Source organism: Camelus bactrianus, chromosome 8, assembly GCF_048773025.1.
Source record: "Camelus bactrianus isolate YW-2024 breed Bactrian camel chromosome 8, ASM4877302v1, whole genome shotgun sequence".
Classification (NCBI taxonomy): Eukaryota; Metazoa; Chordata; class Mammalia; order Artiodactyla; family Camelidae; genus Camelus; species Camelus bactrianus.
Genome location: NC_133546.1, coordinates 74713135 through 74737278, shown reverse-complemented (window position 1 = coordinate 74737278; position 24144 = coordinate 74713135). Strand labels below are relative to the sequence as shown.

At 36.6% G+C, this 24144-nt stretch overlaps 1 protein-coding gene across 1 annotated transcript in view; it reads right to left on the bottom strand.

Moving 5' to 3' along the window:
* COL19A1 (collagen type XIX alpha 1 chain) overlaps positions 1-24144 on the bottom strand; it is a 325408-nt gene that overhangs the window by 233351 nt on the left and 67913 nt on the right. The window contains exons 10-11 of the mRNA XM_010967573.3: positions 5999-6043; positions 3689-3733 (exon numbers count right to left, since the gene is read on the bottom strand). Coding sequence (XP_010965875.2) covers positions 3689-3733; positions 5999-6043 — 90 coding nt within the window. The remainder of the gene's footprint in view (positions 1-3688; positions 3734-5998; positions 6044-24144) is intronic.

The window sequence follows — 24144 nt, the reverse complement described above, 5'->3', positions numbered from 1 at the left end:
CGGGGTCATTCCTGTATGTCTACCTGATATACCAGCACGTGGCAAACGTGAAGAGCGCTGTCCTCTGGGAGGGTCCCGCCAGCACGAGAAATTAATCTTTGACAGAAAGAACCATCCCTTCAAGTAAGTTTCCTTTCCAGACTCTCCTGGCTGAATTGTGTTGACCAGGGTGATGAGGTATGAGTTTCTGCCCTGTCATAAGTTGCCATAGACTCAGGAATATGCTTTCATATCAGATCCTCTATACTTTTTCAAGCTTCGTGGGTTCTTCTGCAGACCGGGACAGCATGTCAACACGCTGAGGAACCCGAGATAGTCGGGCTGGAGTTCAGTGGGCCTGAAAGCTAGCTTTCTAGCCATAAAGAAAAGCAGCAGATTTCTCTACTTGGTTTATAATGGATTATAGAAAGATTAACTGAAAACCATCAGATAGTGTTTTCTCATTGACAATTGATAGAATTTTTTTTCCAGTCTTTAGCCATGTGACTTTGGTACATATATCTCAGAACAATAACAACCCTCTGAATTATTTTATTTTGCAACTAGTGAATTGTGTCATTTGTAACAGTTAAACTTAAAACACAGTAAAGGCCACAATAAGGTGTTAAAGAAGAAAATTAAGCCTTATTTTCATTATTTTCATTATACTCAGCTTTCCACAAAGACTTGAAATTCAAATGAGACTTTCTTTATTCAGAAAACAAATTATGTTGTAAGCAGGCCAAGAATCTCATTCTGGTGTCACATAAAAATGAGTGCTTCACATGAAAAGATGCTCAACATCACTAGTTATTAGAGAAATGCAAGTTAAAACTACACTGAGGTATCACCTCAACACCAGCCAGAATGTCCATCACTAAAAGGTCTGCAAATGATAAATGCTGGAGAAGGCGTGGAGAACAGGGAGCCCCTTCTACACTGTGGGTGGGAATGTAAACTGGTGCAGCCACTATGAATAACAGCATGGAGATTCCTTGAAACACTAAAAATAGATTTACCATATGATCCAGCAATCCCACTCCTGGGCATATATCCAGAGAGAACTCTAATTTAAAAAGATTCATGGACTCCAATGTTCACAGCAGCACCGTTTACAATAGCCAAGACGTGGAAACAACTAAATGTCCACCGACGGATGATTGCATTAAGAAGCTATGGCACACAGTATAAACAATGCAAATTACTCAGTCATAAAAAAGAATGAAATAATAATGCTGTTTGCAGCAGCATGGATGGACCTAGAGATTATCACACTAAGTAGACCTGAGCTAGGGGTCTAAGTCACTCAGACTGAAAAAGATAAATATCATATGGTATCACTTATATGTAGAATCTTAAAAAAAAAATGACACAAATGAACCTATTTACAAAAGAGAAAGACTCACAGACAGAGAAAACAAACTTATGGTTACCAAAGGGGGAAGAGGGGTAGGATAAATTAGGAGTTTGAAGCTAGCAGATAAAAACTACTATATATAAAAGAGATAAACAACAGGGTCCTAATGTTTAGCACAGGGAACCACATTCAATATCTTGTAACACCCTATAATGAAAAAGAATATATAGACAATATATGTATAACTGAATCACTATGCAGTACATCAGAAACTAACACAATATTGTAAATCAACTATACATCAATAAAAAAAAAATCAATGAGTGCATCACATACTTTTCTTATTAAGCTAATCTAGAAACAAATTATCTAATCTAGAAACAAAAACATGATGGCAATTATTTAATCTTATGGAAAAATACATGTGGTCATGTATCATAATATGCAGCAAGTAATACTGAAAAAACTCAAACATTCGATTTATGGTAAATAATAATCAAAGTAGAACATATTTTTTAACATACGGCTTATTATCTGAATTTTATGTTTGACTATAAACCATTTGAATTTTTATTCTCATTCAATATATTATCTTTTCTATTTGATATTTTATTTATTCCTGATTTCTCAACCATATTCTCCATAAATATTTCCATCTCATGGTGAAATTGATTATTTGAGGGCAATGGTTAATAGCTATGAGGAATTAGAAGGGAAATCTTTGAAGCCAAATATATTGAGTGTTTTTCTATACCTCATAGCCTGTGAGAATCTATTTACTACTGAGCAGTACCAACTTGTGCACATAAAATATCAAAACAACCACTAAGATTTTCATGAGATGGCAACTTTAAATTACAGAGAATATATCTGTTTCCCTTGCTTATTCTCTCTTATTCCTCCAGGTAAAGTCTTACTAATAAAACAGGAATATGTGTAAATAAAGCATTTATTTACAGCCATGGCCTTGCAATGACTGTTTTTCTAAAGCAAAAATATTCAAGAGATTCCTAAGAATGGAGACTCGCTTTAAAAAAAATAGTCATCCCATGATGGACTTCAATTATATGATCATTATACAGCCATTCTTTCTTCTCCCTCACAGTTCTGTGAGGAAAAGCAACAAGCAAGTAGCTTACAACATGTGTAATTTGTCTTATAATTATAATAGATGCTCATTCTGTCTACAAATACTCATTGAAAAAGCAAATAACTGACGATTTCCCAGAAAACTTCAACACAGGGCACGCAGTCTAATTTGAGACTATCTCTTCCCTTTTCTAGCCTTCCTTCTGGCTGTCCAATTACATGACATTTGACAAAACAAAGGAATAGTACTCTTTTTGTTCTATTTGAAAAGAAAACCAGACATATGAAATGAAGGAGAATGCAAATGACTGTGTAAAGGGAAATTTTAGAAACTAAGACACTTTTTTTCTCTGTACTCACAGTACGAAGCTGTGAGTTTGTAAAACAATGATTGCACGAATGGAGGAGTTAAGTGCTCTCCTCATTTTATTTTATTTTATTTTATTGAGTTGTAGTCAGTTTACCATGTTGTGTCAATTTCCAGTGTAGAGCACAATTGTTCAGTCATATATGAACATACATATATTCATTGTCACATTCTTCTTAACCGTGAGCTACCACAAGATCTTGTATATATTTTCCTGTGCTATAGGATATAATCTTGTTTGTCTATTCTATATATACCTGACAGGTATATATAGAATAGACAAACCCTCTCCACATAGGTTTTCTTTACCTCTGAGTCTGGTGCACGGTAACCTGACTCTCTATAACCCAGTCTGCGATATTGCTCAATCCTTGTGGATTTCCTACACGTTGCCCCTACCTTTTAAACATTCTCTGTATTAAACTTTTTCACATCATTCTCTTTTGAGTGTCCCATCCCTTTTCTACTGGGCTTTGACTGGTACAGTTAGTTCAACTTACTTATTTCCTCAGGGAAAATTCCACTGATGAACTGGGTACATGTATAAACAAAGGATTAATTTAAAGACTTGGACACTTTAGTGAGTGCATCAATGATGTTATAGCACAAAAATACAATGCTTAATAAACATTAGAATCATTTCTGTATCAATGGAATGATTTCACTAGAAATGTGTCGAAATAACTACCATCCAAACAAGTTTAGAAAGATTTCTGATTTCATCACTGTGTTGTCTACCGTAAGTGAAGCAAGTGTTTTAACTTACTTCTCCATAATCATTAAATTGCTTTTATGGAAAGCACAAAAACAAGTTAAATATTCCACTTCAAAATATTTTCAAGAATACAATTTATTACTATATTATTACAGACAAATATGTAAAGAGAGATCTTTACCTTTTCACCAATTTCTCCTTTGCTGCCTTCAAAACCTTGCTCTCCCTGCAGAAGAAGATTATAATGTATGTAATGATAGGAATACTGTTTTTAACACATATAATTATTACAGTAATAATAATGGCTTCTACTATTGAAAAAAATCAATAATTGTATAAATTAAAACCATTTATCAAATGTAAGCTTTAAACCAGTATTATGTTACACAAAATATAAACACTTCCAGGGTAAAAGTTATAGCTTCACTACTTCCAATGCAATCCTATCTCCATAAGCATGAATTTCTCCATCTATAGTACCTTTCTCATAGGTGTTTCAAGAATTGAATACATCGAATACTAAGTTAGCCACTATTGTTATTATTACCATCATTATTTATTTTACCGGATCCAGTAGAAACATCCTTCTCAAGCTGACTTCTGTGGAATACCATTCCAGGGAGAGGTGTGTGATGAACAAGGTCAGAGTTCCAGCCACAGCTCTGACACCAGCAGGATACTCTCTGCCACCCAAGCCTCCTGCCTCTCCATCACAGAAAGGGGACTGGCTCTCAACCATCGTATTTATTCTGAAAGGTATGAGCCCCCTTTCTTCAACTAAAATCTCTCTGATCTGACAAGCTTATTTTCCCACTTAATTCTGCACAGATATTTATGGTACTCATGTTTCATTCATATATTCAACAAACACGCACTCATGACAATGTAGCCAGCAAGAGAGTGTTGAGGATCGGACACACCCCTCCGCCTATAAGAGGCACTCAGTAAACATTTCCTGAATGTATCAAAGCCAGAGATGAAGGCTTTCTTATCTCCAGTTTTTTCTGCAGTGCCTCAAGCAAGGTGACACTTAGTAGAATTAAAATTCATGCATTAGAAAAGGAATGCCAGCCTTTTACTCTGTGTATCATCTCTGTGTGTATATTATACATATAATCAAATACATGAATATGTACAAATACACACACATGATTAAATGATTACTTCTGCTTCATCTACCTTCAGAAAAATTACCAGGAAAGAAAGTAAGTTAGCACTGTGGCTTATTTGCCACTTATTTGCATGGTCTTTTTTTTTTTTTTCCTACCATTTTTTCTAAAGTACAGACTTCAACTTGATCTATTAATTCAAGCTGACACGAAGCTGCTAAATGCCCCCAGTCCATCAGCCACAGTGTCAGCAAAAAGCAGCCACCACAAACAGCTGCTGGAAAGTCCAAAACGGTTTCCCAGCAGATAAATCTACCCATCCCTTGGCTTGCAACTCACTCACAGATGCAGCGCATGCTGGATCCCTGGGTTTTGTCAAGAATTGCTGTGAAGAAATGCGGAAGCTTGGCATTTCATCACTGCCTGTTCAATTTTATCTTTATCAAGCGAGTAAAGGAAGACTTTTCAAAAGCTGTTCACTACATATAAGAACATAGCTTTTTTAATGGTAATTTCCAGCTACAGAGAAAAACCTCGATTCAACAGTAACTTCTGACTCCCTGAGGCTAAGATCTGTAAAACTTTTCCAGAAAGTAGAAATGACAGGCCTGGCTTTGGTGGCCATCTAATATCGCATCAACAACGCTCTCCCCTGCAGTGGGGTTATCTGGGTGGTATCGTGACAGCTGGCCCCACCTGAAAGGGCTCCCCATTCCTTCAGGAAACCAGAATAAATAAACAAATGTGTTTCCAATAATGCTGGTCACATCCAACCCTAGTCCTTCTCAGAGAAATCAGCCCTTGACAGTAAAGGGGTGAAATGAAGTTCACCTTGGTAAAGAGAAAGATTCTAGGCACCGAAAGAAGCACTTTAGCCAATTAAAGATCCTTATTAATTATGAATTTATTATCCTGAAAGAGATTATTTGGAAGAGATTAGTTGTAGCATTTTTGTACTGTTTAATACGTCATGCCATTGTAACTATTACGTTTAGCTCAATCTGGGCTATACAAAAAGGAAGATAGAGAAATAACCACAGACAGGCAAAGGCAGTGAAGCCTGTTCCAGTCTTCATTTTAGACTCGTAACACTGAAAACATTTCCAGAGCAGGCAGGAACACGCCCAGGGCTTGCAGAGAGCATCGCTGCCCGCTGCCCCGGAGAAGCATGTGGCTAAACCTCTCTGACAACGCTCTCCCCTAGAGTAGCTCCTTTGAGAAGGGACCGCTTCCATGGGTTGTCTTTGGAAAGAAAGATCAGGTGGTGGTTGATTCAAGGAATCTAGTGTCATCAAATACATTTTCTGAATCTTCACTCTACTATGTGCAACTTTCAAGACGTTAAAATTCTTAGCTAATATGAAACATTAAAAACTCTTTACCTTTTGACCAGGTAAGCCTGGAGCTCCACGTGGACCATTTTCACCCTAAAAGATGTACATGGAATACATTTTATTAGCCGTGAAAAACATGTGAATAAAGACATTTTTGTGGTTTTTAACAATTAACTCTAGGGTTGTGGGGAAAGGTAGCCTAATGCTGAATGTTAAAGTGCAAGGGCTTTGCACACATCTCACACCTCCCAACTCCAGAACCAGTACTTTTGTTTAGAAAATAAGAAAACAAAGGCTCTGAGAGATTCGGTAACATGCTCAGGGTCACCCAACTAAGGGCATCACCTAAGATTTGAATTGTGGTCTCTCTGAATGCACAGCCCGTGTCTTCCCACGTGCTACTTAGTGTCCTTGATTTCATTTTCTCTCTTTCAGACGTCTAGGTGAAATGTCAAAGCCCGACACAGGCTTTCTATGGGCCAGGCACTGCTCTCACACAAACCTATCCAGATGGTTTACGGTCAGGAGACAGAACTGAAATTCCAGTTTACACACTTCATCTCTGCACACCTAACCAGCCCCCGACACTGTCTCAAGGAAAAGAGTTAATTCTAGCTTGTAAGTGAGTGATCGCTTATCTAAAAACTATATACATATATATATACATATATATTTATATGTGTGTAATATAGAAATATATATTTTAATGTGTGCAATATATGTGTACTATATTTATATTATAAATTATAATATATAATATCATAACTATTTATAGTGTTAATAAATTTAATGTATTTATAATATATTTTGTATAAATAATATATAAATATGCATTTAATGTATTTATTATATATTTATATATAAATAATATATACACTTAATATACTTACGATATATTATCTATTTATATACTATTTTTATTTATATATCTATTTATATACTATTTATATATAAATAATATACACATTTAATATATTTACATTTACATTTAATAAATGTATAATATATATTTACAGAAAAATAGTATATAAATATACATTTAATAAATTTATAATTTATTTATATATAAATATAATTTAATATATTTATAATATATTTATGTGTTTTAGATATATAAAGCACATATATTTTCTTGCTTATTTCTGTTGATTGCCTTTAGATCAATTTTGAAGACATGCCCAGTGCCATTTTGCTTGAAACAATTCCTCAGGAGAATTTCCAGTTCTTTCCATTCATCTGGTTCCTGTGTTGGGTACAAAGGTTTTCAGCAGATGCCTATCAGTTTCCGTGGCTGGAATTCACGGGCCATCTCTTTGACAAGTCTGGTTTGCAAATGGCACATGATCTAGAATGAGATACTCCTGGGAGGATGTGCACATTCCCCATGGAGCCTTAGGAATTCAGCTGCTTAAAGGAACTGACTTTGGCTCCCAACTTTCCAGGTTTAGAAAGCTCAAAATAAACTAACAATTCTATTCACTTACTTTATCCTTAGCAAACATAAGTCTTAACTTATTTTTATTAATTAATTATTTAATTGTTAAATAATAAATTACCAAATTATTAAAATTAATGAAATAATAATTATTTGTTTAAATAATAACTTTATAAGACAACAATTTTTTAGGCATTACCTACAATGAAGTTAGATACCGCATCTTAGAATTTTTTTTAAAATGAACTACAAATATATGAAGATAAAAATGACATCTTCATATTTTAAAATAGTAATAATGTATTCTGTTTCAATCTAAAGAGATTCTTCTTATTTCATTAATTAATACTTTTTTTGGAAATTTTAGTCATTTTTTTTCCCAGAAGTGTGCTGCTCTATACATACACTCATACTTTAAAGACCAAGGCTTTTCTTTGATTAAATTATCTGTGTTCCACAGTATAACAGGCTATCACGACAGACTATTCTGAACACTAAAGGCAAAACTTTGTTGCTAAGTGTAAGTCAGTATTGAAGCATCAACAAAATACAATGTACTCATCTATGTAATGAATATACTTCTATTAGTTTAAAAATTGTTACAGTTCTAGACCCCAGGCATCACACAAATACGTTAGAAACTTCCCATTTCATTTGATAAAGTGATGGTAAAACACATTAGTTTTTTGATGCCAGGAAACATCCTAGGAAATTGAGCTGCTGTTACTCATCGCAGAAGTATGTCCACTTGTCCATAAGGAGCTGAATTATTTTCACTGGTTGGTCCAATATAATGTTTTATCTCATATTACAAGTTACACACGATCACAAGATACGGCGTGTAATCCGGTAAAGTACACGGATACAGTATACACTGCCAAAAATACTTTTTGCAAAAAAGAAAAGCAGTTTCAGTAGCTCCTTCTCCTCTCTTTTGCGTGCAGCGTGCTCCTGAGTACCAGGTGCCCTGAGGACTGGCATCTAAAAGCCCACCCAAGGGATACGTCAGGTTAGAGTTACATCCACTGTTGACTGGGTACCAAATGCTGTGATAGGAAGGATGTTTCTCTCTTTAAAGGATACAGGTTTTACAATTGTTGTAGTTAAAATGTGCTTTCCTATGGCCAGTGATAATTGGTCCTTAATTAAAAATTTGTTTTGTAAACACAATTCTAATCTCCACAATAACCCAGTGGATACCATTGGTTACTCTCATGGGAAGAGTTGGTTTCACATAACACAACAACACATGGAAGATTTTGAGATCCTCGGAAACTTTTGAAGCTTAAAGTTTGCAACTTGGATGTTCAGAAATCTATTTATTTTCTTCTCATAGATTTTCTCAAAGTTACCAGAGATGTCCTCCCTAGAAACTTACCATCTTAAATCATGTCATTTTTCTAGTCCCTGAGGGATAAATTAGCATAGTTGTTTCTGATTCTATCTCAAAAAAAAGTTATTATGGAGCATAACAACTGAAGGGGAAGATAGTCTTAAAGAGCAAACTTTTAGGGGGAGGGTAATAGCTTAGTAGTGGAGTCCTGGGTTCAATCCTCAGGACGTCCATTAAGGGGGGAACGAAAAAGAGTAAAATTTTGCATAACAGATTAACAGACTATGGTGTTTCTCTCAAGACTTTATCTAAAACCTAATTTATGTCAACAGAACGAGCGCTTCTTTACTCTGAAGCACAGTTTCAAAGTGCTGGTGCCCCATGAAGCTTGGGGTTGAACTGGATTCTATCAAAAAAATAAATGCCAGCTGAAAATTACCGGATGAGCAGACATCAGCTGTGTTTTTTTTTTTTTTTTCCTAAACTCTTATTGCTACTTCTTGTTCTCAGTCTTAAGCACAGGAAGAAATAAGAAGCTTCTCCTCTGGCCTCCAATCAATATTTTAGCCCATTACTGAAGGAAAACTACAAATGATGTTTCCCATGGCGACCGTAACTTTCCAAAACTTGTTTCTGAGGCATATACTTTCTATTACAGGTTTTTTCATCCAAGGGCCTGGGTCCATTTTCTATTACAAATTCAAGCTCCAGATGGGAAATGAATGAATATGTGCAACATAGTAAGTAGAGCAAAAGCTAACATTGCGGCTGATAGCATTGTTGCCCTGTTATTGGGGTTGCCATCGTACTTAGCATGTCTTCAGCTTCACAGAGCAATCTACAAAATCCTCTCCAGAATTCAAAGTAACCTCTTTGGGAGGCTTTTGGGAAAAAACGTAGGTGTGATTTAAGGACCAGCTGGTGGCTTTCTGAAAAAACTGTTCAAAGGATTTCATTTTACCTCCTTTTGCTTCCTGCACATTTCCCGGAAGGAAGCACAGCTAGGCACACCAGATAAATTACGAGTTTTCCTGATTTCTTTGACATCAGAATCAATGTCTTTTCTTATTCAGGACATATATGTTGTCTGAGAGATACTTAATAAGAAGAAATACACACCCCAGAGCTGTCGTTTGCAAACCTAATGCCCATGAGACCAAGAAAAGAAAGATAGAAGATACTGACTGGTATATATAAAATAGATAAACAAGTTTATACTGTATAGCACAGGGAACTATATTCAATATCTTGTAGTAGCTCACGGTGAAAAAGAATGTGAAAATGAATATGTGTATATTCATGTATGACTGAAGCATCGTGCTGTGCACCAGAAATCGACACAACATTGTAAACTGACTAGACTTCATTTAAAAAAAAAGGCAGAGTAAGCAGGTTTAAAATTAAAAAAAATCCTAATAACTAGACCTCAGCCCAGAAAATAAAAAGTTACCGGCTACGTTGTGATAATATTTTTCTTTAAAAAGTTAGGCATTCAGCCTTTGATTTAAAAGTCTGAGATCCTATTATAACACTGTTTCCATATTTTAAAATGTAATTTGATCTATCATTTCACTTATTGCAAGTTTTCCAGAAACCTAATCTGCTGGAGTTTAGTCTACACTTGGAAATATATCAAGAGTTTCCCACTAATTAATTCATATTCATTAAGAGAAAATTTACTTCGAGTGCTGAGTGAAATAGCTGGAACAAACATCTGAAGTGGAATGCCAGAATCCTAGCATGAAAACCAACAAAGGAGGCAGCCAAAAGGAAATCTGATTTTGATTCTGCGTATCGCTAAACGTGACTTCCACATTTCTGACTGGACTGCTGCTGTATGCAGGCCACATTATCTTTCGAAATTGGATTTTTATATGGTTCTTACATTGTTGCCACTCAACTAAACATTTTGGGAAATAAAACATGTATCACCTATTTTTTTTTCCAGATATCTCATCCAATCACAGTCCTTTGATTTCAGGGAGGAGTATTTATTCCTTCTATTTTCTAGGACTTTATTCCAAGAAATAAATTATTCAGTTAAACAACATATATGCTGCATAAGGTTTAAAACCTCAGACTTACTGAATTCTTTGTAGTTGTTGGAGCCTGAATGCAGTTAACACATGGGAATATATTATTGCATGAATGCTCACAATAAGACAAATTTAGAAGATTCTTCACCAAAAATGAATGAGACCCGATTATTACTTATTCATATGGGTCATTTCAAAGAAGGGGAAACCAGCCCACCAAAGGTACTAACTACATGGTCCACACATGTGTTAATCACAGTAATATAAATGTGGGGGGTCAGCAGCAGCTGCACCCAACATCTACTATCTCAGAAGTGATGCTCGTGGGTGGAGATGTGTGTGTGCACAGACATATATGCAGGGGCGCATGCGCAGTGAACAAGCAGGCAGGTACCCTTAAATACAGGGGTGGGTGTAAATCTGTACACTTTGTATTCACCACCTCCACCAAAGAATCTGTTAAAGTGCTGACTCTACTGAAAGCTTCTTAAAGTCAGGCACGTTTGCTGTTTAATGTGCAGTGCGGAGAGCAAAACAAAACATCTGGATGTGCGGATCCTGAAACAATGCTTTCTGAATCCAAATCAGCCTTCCCTAAATTTCCGCCCGTTGGTCCTTTCACACAGGACAGATAGCGTATGGGTCTTATCCAGGACAACCCTGTGTCACCATCAAGCCTATTCAGTAAACCAACCATTTTTCAAATGAGAGTTTGGAGTCCCTTAGTAGTATAGACACTGTTCCCTGGGCACACACTGACCAGACAATATGCCTCTCAAAATACGGCACCAAGAATTCAGCACATCCCTCTAGAAATGGTCTCACCCACCAGAATAGAGAGCAGGACTGTCATTCATTCACACACACACACATACACACACACTTCAGTCTGGATGTCATGCAATACTTCTATGGATACAACTTGCTTTTCTAAAGCTAAATTGCTCGTGCATACATTCAGCTTGCAGTCAACTAAAACCATCAAGTTCTCCTTTCTGAGAAGATATATTTTACAATCCTGTTTCAAATTACTTGAGTGCAAATTATCCTGAGTTATTCAAACAAAAAAACCAAATAATTTGGAGATGCTTTGGGAAGGTAAACATTTCTTTCCAGATAGAACAAAGTTCGGGAATTAATTCTTGACCCATGTCATAGACCCCATTACAAAGTCTGGGCTCCTTTGTCATTGCAATGATTTTCTTAAAGAGGATCCTGTTAAGAACAAGTAGGTGGGCTTTTCACTTAATTGTGAGACTAGCTGGAAGGGAGTCTTGAAGTAAACTTAAAGCTTCACAAAAAGTACGAGGGAAATAGCAGACATTTAATGTGACTCGTCTACTGAAATATCTGGAGTATAGTTAAGTGACATCTGGGTCAAGGATTCGAACACGTGAGAGATACTTGAAGATATAAAGAGAAGGCTAGTGTCATCAGTAAGCTCCTAATTGGGGCAGAGAGACACCAGTAATGGCAAACTACTTCCTGTCCAATCGCCCTCGTGTTGGGGCATTCACAGTTCTACTGCGTGTCAGTTACTTCCACTGGAACCGAAACGCACTGAAGTCACCGGTTACTTATCTTCGGCCCCACGGTGAATGGCTGGGAAGATAGGGAGAAAGAACATGCCTAAGCAATGTTGTAAGAAGGGTAATTTCCAAACCTAGTGGGGAGGAAAAGGCAGCAAGGTCACCTGGAGATTTACGCTCAAGAGAGCAGAGACAGCACAGTTTCTCCAAGGGACGTGGGAAGCCAGTCTCCTGGGGCTATTCTGTTTCATTCCCGGACGCACACGTGTCGGCTTCGCCAGGTATCTGGGGGAGTCCTCTGCCCTCCTATTCCCTGAAGTTCAGAAGGTCTTTGGGGACTATTCCCATCCTTCACATGATTTTCTAACAATCGTCCTCTGTGTCTCTTCTCTATTGGCCTGTGGCTAAGTCCTCTTGACTTATGAACAACTCAACACACATTTATCCAGAACCAGTCGAGTGCCGCACGCAGGGCCAGGTGCTGGGGTGGCAGGAGTGAGAAAGACACCTAGTCCTGTCCCCCAGGAGCTCACAATAGGGACCAAGACACAGACCGTGTTGGTAATGGAAATAAAGTGCAGCATGAGCAGAGTGCTGGGCTGCTGATCCTGCCCCGGGGGCCAAAGAGACTTCATGAAAAAGATGCAATTTTTCTTGAACTTTGAACTGAGTAATCAGCGAAAAGGCAGCAACGGTGGGAGGGAAGAAAGATACGATTGTCTGCGATCATCTTCTGGAATCTTCTACTCGGACTCAACTCATGACACCTAGGTTCATGCAGTACCTTCTACTGGCTATGACTGTCCCTGACTGGACTGCTAAAAGCACCTTTAGACAGAGCCATGTTAAGAAAATTCTAATATCTGAGGGGGCATGGGGTGTAGCTCAGTGGTAGAGCGCATGCTCAGCATGCATGAGGTCCTGGGTTCAATCCCCAGTACCTCCATTATAAATAAATAACTAAAAACCTAATTACCTTCCCCCAACCAAAAAATTAAATTATAATATCTGAAATTGTAGGCTTCTTTGTAGAATATCAAGTACCTTGCTAGATTTGCTATTGAGTACTATCTCAGCAATCTACACCAAGAATAAAATATGCGGCCACTAAAGTGTGCAGAGAAACAGAGACCGTGTGATCTCTTGTGTGGCAACACTGTAACATTTGTGTGCGATTCTCACAGGGCACTCAACCAGATGGGAACCTTAGCAGACTAGGTTCTTAAAATCTGGCTGTTTAGCAAATAACAGTCAAATGCCTGGGATCTAGATCCACTGCAAATGTCATCCGTCTGTCATGTTCTCTGCCAACTACTCCACTTGGGGTGCGAGTGGAAGGTATTTGGAGGGAATAAGAAACAACCGAGAAATAAAATCAACTGCAGAGCGAGCAAGTTTCCGTTTCTTTTTCTTGTCCAATTACGTATCCCCTTCTCATGTGTCCGCTTATTTTACTGCTGTACTGTATCAATATACTGCCCACAGGTAAAACACCTAAATGAGAATTACTCCAGGTAATTTTTCCACTGATAATTCAAACATCATTCTGGTAACTGTAGTAAGTGAAGCCAGAAAAGCAGGCTGCCAAAACTGCTTTCCTGGTGGTCATCTTTTTCACGAATTGAAATTGGTTATGATAAAAGTTTCACTTCTACATCCAGATTTGACTATACCTTCATTTCACTGCAGAATTTTGTGAAATACAGGAGTACACATGTGATTCTCTGTTTAAGAGGTATTTTCTCTAACATAGAGCTCATGTGTGTTTTCTAAACCTTGACAAACTGCACAGAAAGGAAATAGCCCATTTTCTAGATGAAAGCTTCATCATCCTTTTTTTTTTCTCCTCCAGCTCATGGAGTCTTTTGCTTCCTACAATAAATTGTCACATACAAATGGATATTTTAACTTTTTTAACTTGGGAAAGACTGAAATTATGCTTAATTCTGAATTTCACTGGAAAAACTGGGTGAAACTAGCTAATACATAGAGAAAGCCAGATGACAACAAAAATCCTCTAGCTTTCTCAGTAAATGCCTATAAGTTTCAGAGTCTCTGAGGCATTGATGCTACAGCTGGACCAAGGCTGTGGGAGAGTTCATTGTAATTCACAACAGCTACCAGCCTTGTCTGCGCCTTCATAAACTGTAACAGCATCTGTCTTTATTTCCTGAAGATGCAGTCTTCTCATAGGATGTTTTTTTTAAAGGGAAAATCAAGATGCAAAGATCACACAGTCATTTCACTTTTCAACAGAAAAGAAATACAAAGACAGGAAACAATGAATCCACCCAGTTCAGTCTCATCCCACTGCAAAGATGTTGGGGGGTGGGGACTTCAACAGTTTATGGTGAAAAGACCCATCACACAAAGCACCTCGTAGTGAGGACAGTTAGCCCAACTATTTTTAAGACGTGCAACTCAGCAAAATCACTCACTACATTATCAGACACACTTCTTAAGCACCTTCATGTATATGGCTTTTGAACTTCTACAAGTTTGATTTTTTTAAAATAAAGTCATGGTACTAAATTAAACACTTCTTTTTAACCAAATGAATGTACAATTTATAGATGTATCTGATCAAATATAAAATTTACACATATATACTGAAAGCATATTTGATGGAGAGCATAGAGAATTGTCTAGGTTAGATGCTGAGGTGAGGTTAATCTGAAAAGTATGGCCACGATTGGCCTGCCTGGAGGTGGGCATGCAGAGCAGATAGGATCTCCAGAGAGTCAGGTGTGGGAAATCTGAAAGCATATTTTAAGGTTAATTTTGAATTTGGAAACCAAACTAAATCAAACTGTATTGTTTTCATAATACTTATTTCAGAAGGTAAAATTAGACAAAATCCTTTCATTTGGTAAAAAAGTCTGATGATGATTTTTAAGAGGTGGACACACCTTTTGAGGGTGGGAAAGAATCTCCAAGGTTAGGTAGACTTTAAAAGGGGTCCTTAGATTTCAAGACAAGGGACACAGCCCTCCCTGGAGCAGGAAGGAAAGAAGCCCTCTGGGCAGTTCCCTCTCTAGGCTGCAAGCAAATGATTTTTTTTTTATGGTAGCTCCACTTTTATTTTATTTTATTTTATTTTATTTTTAAATTATTTTTTAAATTTATTTATATTTTTTAAACATTTTTTATAAAGTTATAATCATTTTACAATGTGACAATGAATATATATATATATATATATATATATGTTCATGTATAACTGAATGGCAAAGGAAATGTGAGCATTTCAGGGCGACCCAGATAAGGTAATATGGTTAAAGCACAAGAGCCATTCAGGTGAGTAGAGATGCAGTTTCTGACTCCACTCTTTGTTAGCAATGAAATTCTGGGGAGATTTTATTTTTATTTTTTTATTGAAGTATATTCAGTTTATGATGTGTTAATTTCTGGTGTACAGCAGAATGATTCAATTATATACATATATATATATATATATATATATCTTTTCATATTCTTTTTCATTATAGGCCATTACGAGGTATTGAATATAGTTCTATGTGCTCTACAGTAAGACCTTGTTGTTTATCTTGGGGAAGTTTTTATTCTCTCCAGATCTTAGTTTCTTCATCTGTTAAACACTGATGATAAATTGTACCTCATAGAGATATCGTGGGGAATGAATAAAATAAAATAAAGAAGTCTCTTGATAGTATATAGCACAAAATAATTATTAAATAAATGGCTGCTATTATCATTATTGTGAACATTTACAATCATATACTTTTCCATTAGGTTGAAAATTCATTAGATTCCTAATACCCAATTTGTTTTCAGAAACCAATAAAAGTACGTGACTTTTACTTTAACTTTTCCACTCAATGTATTTTGAATAAATAATATAAATTATATACATTCCCTCAAATGGGTTCTAATTTGGTTTTATAGTAAGCCAGAGTTTAGAGTACTAGGATTATCAAACTGTTTCCTCTTATAATTATATCTATTAGTTACCAAATATTTATATGTCAGGCACTGAGCTGGTACTTTCAAGAATAATTTTGTCTAATCTTTAAGACAAAACTCAAAGTAGGTACAATATAATTCCTGTTTCATAAAAAAGAAAACTTAGAAACACTAGGAGACATGCCCTAAATTACACAGAGCACAGTTTGGACCTGGGATTCAGACCCAGGAAGTCTAACTCTGGGTATTTAGCATTTGGATGACACAACAGTGATGGCGATCACAGCATTCCTACCCCACGAAAAATGAAATTAACTTTGCAAATGTTTTCCCACTAAAATAAACATTTTAGGACAAATTCTAGGTAATTCAGCAGATACAAAATAGGTTTTAACATAAATTAGACTCTGTATTCAATTTTTACTATCACATTGTTAAGATTAAGATTATTGGGCGATAATGCTTCCTATTTTTAAAAACTATCCTCACTTCTCCAAAAACATGTCTGATACATGACCTCTCTAAATGAAATCGAGAGTGAGGCAATTTTTTATTTGAAATAGTCAGGTAATAAACACAAGTATGCTTGGAGTGTGATGTTTGGAGGCAGCACAGTGGGTAGAATTTGCTCCCAAGGTCCAACTCCTCATCTCCTTTCCCCACTGCATATCACGAGGATGTGAGTTGTGAGCATGTGTGTGCTGTGTGTGTGCATGTGTGTGATGTCTGCATGCATGCACTTGTGTGATCTTCTGCATTAAGCCACTCACTTCTCTTGGAAATAGGACCATCCAATTTCCTTGTCTTGACTGACAGTGGCTTCTGTCTAACCAAGCTTACCAGAATTCACCAGTGACTAATATCTAATGACACTTGCTATAGAGAGTAGATTTTCTTATAAGAACCCAGAACAGAAAATTTACCAAATCTCTTAGGCAAAATCCTATCTGTGCTGAATAAACGCAGGGGGGACAGTTATATTTCTGCAGTGTGTTGGAGTAAGGCCATCTATGTCTCACCCTGGAATGCCTACGCAAGTCTGTACAAGGTGATGAGTATTATAATTACAAAAGGGCATAATTAAATGCTGTAGATCTTCATGCTCGGAGTTGCCATGACGCCATATTCCATGAACTGATTTTATAATATAGTGCTGTTCAGTGTCCTATTTTTCTTCTGGGCCTCAGAAGAAAAACACCACCTCAGGAAACTATACTTTGTTCAGGGCCTTGACTTAGGGAAATTTACCGCCATCCCGTAACGAAGTTGCAAAGTATAGGTTTATTCTTGAGTAATGGGATCTATATGCAAATCACTTAATTTATTGCCGTATCACACTGAATGTAAGTGTAGAGGGCAGTTAATATACAAATTTTACTCTACACTGCTCAGAATCTGCTTTGCTCCATTTAACATAAATCAGTTTTCTAGTTTAAATATTCCACCTTAAAAAAATGAAAAAAACTTCTTGGCTTTGAGAACATTGTACCTGAGATATATATTCTCCGGCATTTTGCACATGTCCTTGCTCGAAGTGACACAATTCATCTTTTTTCTTTTTTTAGATTTTTTTGGGGGGGGGGGAGGTCATTAGGTTTGTTTATTTATTTATTTATTTATTTATTTATTTATTTATTTATTTATTTATTTATTTATTTATTTATTTAATGGAAGTACTAGGGATTGAACCCAGGACCTTGTGCATACTAAGCACACGCTATACCACTGAGCTATACCCTCCCACCCAATTCATCTTTTTAAAAAATCTTCAAACCGAACTCTTAAGCACTTATAATTCTAAGGAAAGAACCCAAAGAATCACAAATGCTGAGACGCAGAATCAAAGTGAAGCTTGGTGATGTGGTATGAATACTCTGGGAGACGCATTAAGCTAGCCATGGGAGACACAGCTCTGAGGATACATAACACTTCAAGAACACCTTTCTTTGGAAACTTAAAAAAAAATCAAGTTATTTTCATCATAAAACAATTGAAATATTTTATGGCAAACATTAGCATTCATCTTTAACAACTACGATTTACAATTTTTGAAATTTAAAAAATTTAAAAAATGGATAGACTATGAAAAAGAGTATATGTATTTATATATATGACTGAAACATGATGCTGTGCACCAGAAATTGACACGACACTGTAAACTGACTAGACTTCAATAGTAAATAAATAAATAGATATAGTTTCATTGGAGTCAGATATTTAAAACTTATTAACCATGCCATTAGATAACATAGGAGCTTTCTTGTTATTCCATTGCATGTGTATTCATTAGAGTTATTTTAAATGAATGGTAACCTGTGGATTACAGCATTGAGAAAAACCCACTTGAGGAGCCATTTCTTCAGTTAGGAGGGTTGTACCCCTTTATCAGCTAAATGAAGTGACAGGTTAGAAGCAGATGGCACCACCAGTGACCTTGACCTTGAAGGGAGGATATGGTCCAAGATTTGGTGATTCTACAGATACTGTAAGGATCTCTGAGGATGCCTGAAACCAGGACCCAAGAGCTAAATGTTGCCTGACACCATGTTTAGGTCTACTGGGAGCTGCATGGATTCTCTAACTGTCTGCAAGGCTCTTTAAGAGCAATCCAAGTAAATTAGACCCAAAGAAACTGGGAAACATGAGAGAAAGTTTGCCAGGACAGTTTGCATTGGTTTTAGAACACTGTAGATATGGCTTCTCCTTTACCAAGTTAGCTTTGAAGTTCCCTGAAGACAATGTCTTCACACAGATTCTGTGGAACTCACTCTGTCATCATTTTGGCGAAATGGGCCCCAAGTGATGAGGCTTCCTGTCCCCAGAATTACTAGGTCGAAACAATACATCAATAGCTGGTATATCCCCTTATATGTGTTCAAGTTTCACTTTAAGTGGAGTGTGGGATGAATCATCACACGAAGTTCTTTCTACGAATGTGGGCTTCTAGGAACAGCAACAAAGCCTTTAACGCAGAGCAGTGTTTGTCTCTGCAACACCATGTCTTGATCTAGCTCTTTCCATCTGTTCAAAATGTCCCCTCTTTTCGAAGAAACTATTTTTTTCTGGAGAATTCCTTGGTTTTCATAATTAACTATCTAGCCTATTGCCTTTTTATTCTCATGACCCTTTAAGATGGATCCAATCAACTTCTGACTGGGTTGAGCCTGTTGATTACTTGGTCTAGTTCTTGTACTGAATCCCAACAATTTCAGCTCCTCTTTGGGAGTTGAGAGCCTCCTCTACAGCCAATCAGGAGCAGCTCATACCTGGTTTTCACAAACAGGATCCAGGAGATGGCCCTTTGGTGCAACGAAATTAACAGTATTTTATAACAATCTTAGTCAGTTCTGATTTAAAGTATACCAGGGGAATTTTATCCTGCTTTCCCATAATTAATTGCATAAACTCATACAAATTTTACTTTACATCCCACAGGAAAGAAGCTCAATAATCTATTTTATAGTCCAAGTCCTCCCGTGATTCTGTACTTAGCTTTGTAAAAAAAAAATGTTTCCATATTCAAAGTAATTTGAAACATCCCAATGATCCTAAATGTAAATTATCAGATTGTTACCATATATTTTAGGAAGAGATTGGTGAATTAAGTGCATAATGTCTCTTTAGGAGGTGGGTGATGGAGGAGTCTTCTCTAGGGAGAAGGCTTTGGAAGGAATTAGCTTTAAACATGTGTTTGATGGAATTTTAACCAGTGATGAAGAGTCTTCAGTTAAAGTCATCAGCAAGATGAAGCAAGAGGACAGCGTTCCAAATAAGCATTAGCTTGCAGCAAGGTATCACTGTCCAGCAAAGTTTGTTGGGTTTCACTGAGTCTAACATTTAAGGAGTAAAGTATCTGCATATCGGGCTGAATCACTCTTAAAGGAAAAAAAGCAGCATCAAGGAAGCAGTCAGATATCAGAGACACGAAAATATCTGTCTGATAAGTTCTGGACCTCCTACCACTTCAGCCTCAGTTGTCTTGTGACAGCTTTAGGTTAATAACCACAAGGATCATGACCTTGTAGATTATGAGGCACAAGGGACTGGATAATTAGCACAGCAAGAATAGCTACAGAAACTTATGTTAAACTTATTTTAGTGAAGAAGAGAATTTTCTTAGCATCAACATGTGCAACTTTAATAATTCAGCAATCTAAGTGAAAAATAAGACAAGATAATTGCAGTTGAATTTACAAATATAACGGTTTTGCTAAAGTCTCCTGAATAAGTATACTGAACTGCGACACAAACCTCTTGGGAGTAACTTCATTACTTGGAATCATCTTTACAACATTAGAGAAGACAATGTGGAAATCAACCGTCCTATGAAATAAGTACTACCTCTATGGCATTTTGTTGATGGATTGAGGTGTATTTCTTGTATTTTCCTTTATTGCATTTCATGTGGTACTATATATTTAAGCATTTACTTATGTCTACAGTGAGGTACATATTAAAAGATACTACACCATACATAAAATAGTGAAATGAAGAAGACTTGGGTCTCAGAATAATGGCCAGTGTTCTGGAGGAAGTGTTTTCTGCAAAGGGCCAGACAGTAAACATTTTTGAATCTCTGCCACAATTACCAAATACTGTGGTGCAGCACAAAAACAGCCTTAGCCAGTATGAAACACACCAGTGTGGTTTACAGTCCCTGTAAAACCTGATTTACCAAATTACACAGTGGGAGATTTTGGCAGCCCAGCTGTGGGGCCACAATTTGCTGAACCCCCAAAATACCAGATTTGTTCTATATATTATCCCTTCCTACCTGACACAACCTGGTAAAACAGCCCCAAAGTTTAATCAAACAGCAAATCAACATATCTTTTCCCCAGGAATTCCAGGAGCACCCAATTCACCTTTAAGGCCAACTCCACCCTAAAATACAGAAACACTCATTAGGAGTTTTTCAACGGTATATTCATTGCCAGTGTTGTCAAAACCCTACCATTGCAGAGACTGGTTGGTTTTGCTTGCACCAAAATGTGTGCCTTAAGCTCTTCATAATATTCACAAGTCATTAAGTTATTCTTTTTACAATTAATAAATTATTAAAAAGTGAATCATAAATAGCCAACAGCTAGAATGCAAACTAGACATTTTTCACACAGACATATGCAATTCAGCTTTGTCATTTCTTCCATATTTACCACAGGTAAGGAATGATTCTTTTGCTGTTCCTTCAACTAAAACCTGATGCTTTCAGTTCCAACAAATTATGAAATTTCAGACTCCCCGGTACTCATATTTTTATATGTAGTGTGTCCGACCTTCCATTACATCCCCCAGCAAAAGCCCCGAAGCCGGGTCAGTCCATTTGTCTGTTTCCCTGCTCTTCCCCATCACTGGGAAAATCTGCTCAACGAAGCTGATGGGTTTGTCCACCATAATGGCTCTTTCACAACTCAGTCTGATAAATTTATCCTTAAGGCAGCGGAAAATAATACAAACTTTTAGAATGAGTTTCTCTACGATCACTAATGCTTGGTAGAGATTAAGAAATACATTAGAGACACTAGAAATGGACACAACATTGTAAACTGAATGAACTTCAACAAAAAAAAACCAAGCAAATGGCAAAAAAAGGCCAAAAAAAAAAAAAAGAAAAGGAAAAAGAAATAACACTAGAATTGTATGAGTATATAATACCATTATTATACCGATATTATATGTTGATTTTAGATTTAAGGCATACAAGTAAATCTCAACTTCAAATTTCTACAGACTGGATGAGATTATATCAGATGGAGTAAAAGTGACACACAAACAAAAAGAACCTCTCAGTTAATCCAATATATTCAACACTGGATTAGAAAGGATGAAGAAATATTCTTTATTGCTCATATTGACATAGACAAAAAGTCAAAAGCATAATATTAAATCCTACTTCTTTGAAGGTATTACTGGGGGAAAATATTCTTTTAAAAATTATGAGTGTATTTTGATTCAATTATTTTTATTGCTGTGGTGTGTCTACAGAATAGACATCTGGGTAACATCAGATTGGAAAGGAAATAAAGGGAAATTCACTAGTAATCTCTGGGATAACACACTAGAACACTCAAAATGGAAACTTCCACATAGTGAGATTAGAGGGTGGAGGTAGGAGAAAAAAACCAATACCAAAGTTTTTGACTATAGAGTCAAGTAAGTTAACATTTCTTTTTAAATTGTTTTGATTTTCTCTGAAAGTCTATTAGCAAAGCAATGATCTCATAAAGCCTACACTTTGGGGGAACTTAACTTATATGGAAGATATTAATCCAAAAATAAACTGAAAGATTTTTTCCCAAAGAGACCGCAGATCACACTCCCTCTTAGGTTCAGGAACATTGAAATTGAGCTGCTATTTTACAAAACTCAGGGAATTTCACCTGTGAGGGGGTGAAGGTATCAGCAAAGGTCTTAAAGAACTGAGGGAGTAATGCGGTTGCTAAGTAATTAGGTTGCTAACCACACTAAATAAGAAAAAGGAATTAAAAGATTCAGAAAATTATAATAATTGAGTCTAAATCAAAGAAAAGTCTTAATTATTATTTCAAAAAAATGTCATCAAGGGTTTAGTCTTGGACAGAGGGCATGGTTAGGAGAGTTTGATTAGGTGTCCTGATATAGAATACTTATCATGGCTGCATGTTAATAAGCAGTGATTGAATTTCAAACCATGTTTCTCCATGAGAGGGGAATCATTGTATTTAGAAGGAAAAACAAAAGCAGTAAATCAGATTAATGAAGCATCACAGTATGGATGAGAAAACAGGCAAATAAAGGTAAACAGTAAGTCATGCCAAAACTTGTGGCTTTCTTCCAAATACTTCTGATTCTTCATTAACTAATTGGCAATAACAAGCTAAAACTAATCAGATCACTATGTTAAAAAAAAAAAACAATGAAAACAACAACAACAACAAAAAACCTTTGGTTTTTAAAAGAAAAAGTGTAGAACTGAAGTGAGTAATACAATAGTTCCTTATGATTTAACTTGTCCAGCTCTTTCTCTGCAAACTGGTCCCTTCACCCTGCTTGGTCAGGTCTCCTTGGGAAATTGGGGCACAGAATTTAAAGGTTTTAGAAACAGCTGAGTTGATGACTTAGACTCTCATTGAGGAGCAATGTTCATTCATTCATTCAATATATTTATAGCTCCTGTTATGCGCTGTTCTCTGTCTGGTGTTCACAGAACTCACATTCTAGTTGGGGAAGTAAATAGAAGCATAATTATAACATGTCAGGGGACAATCAAAGTGCTAAGAAAGGAGACAGAGGTGGAATGAAGGATGCTTTCTACAAAGAGATGTCAGAATAGGCCTGTCTATTTTAAAGTGATTTCTGAGAAAGAGCCTACGTGATGTGAAGGAAAGAGGCAAGTGACTGCCTAGAGGAGCATTCCACGTGTATATAACCTGGTGCCAAGACCTTAGGACAGATCTGAACCAGGGGAGAGTGGAGGAGACGATAAAGGGAGTGAGGAGTCGGGGGGGGGGAGCCCTATGCATCATGGGAAACCTTGTAGCCCGTGGTTAGAGCTTCAGTGTTATTTTGAGGGAAACAGGAGGCCATTGGTGGGTTTTGATCCACGTGGGACAGGATTTACTCATATGAGTACTCAGAACTGTTGTCTAACTCACAATGAGTGTATGGGCATAAATAAAAGTAAAATTTGCTTTTCATCAAGATGCCACAGATTACAGTAGGGATTCTCAGAACTTAACACCTTCAGAAATATTGTGATGAGTTACACATAATTTGGAAAGAGATTTGGGGTGATTGCATTCTCAAAGCTTTACTCATCTTATCTCATTGGGCCAAAAGTAAAATGCACTAAAAGATTAGTAATATGTATCTTACAGTTAATGAGAAAAGTAAATATATACTTGTCTCTGGATAGTCCCTAATCTAAGCATAACAATGTTAAGGAAACTCTTCAAAAA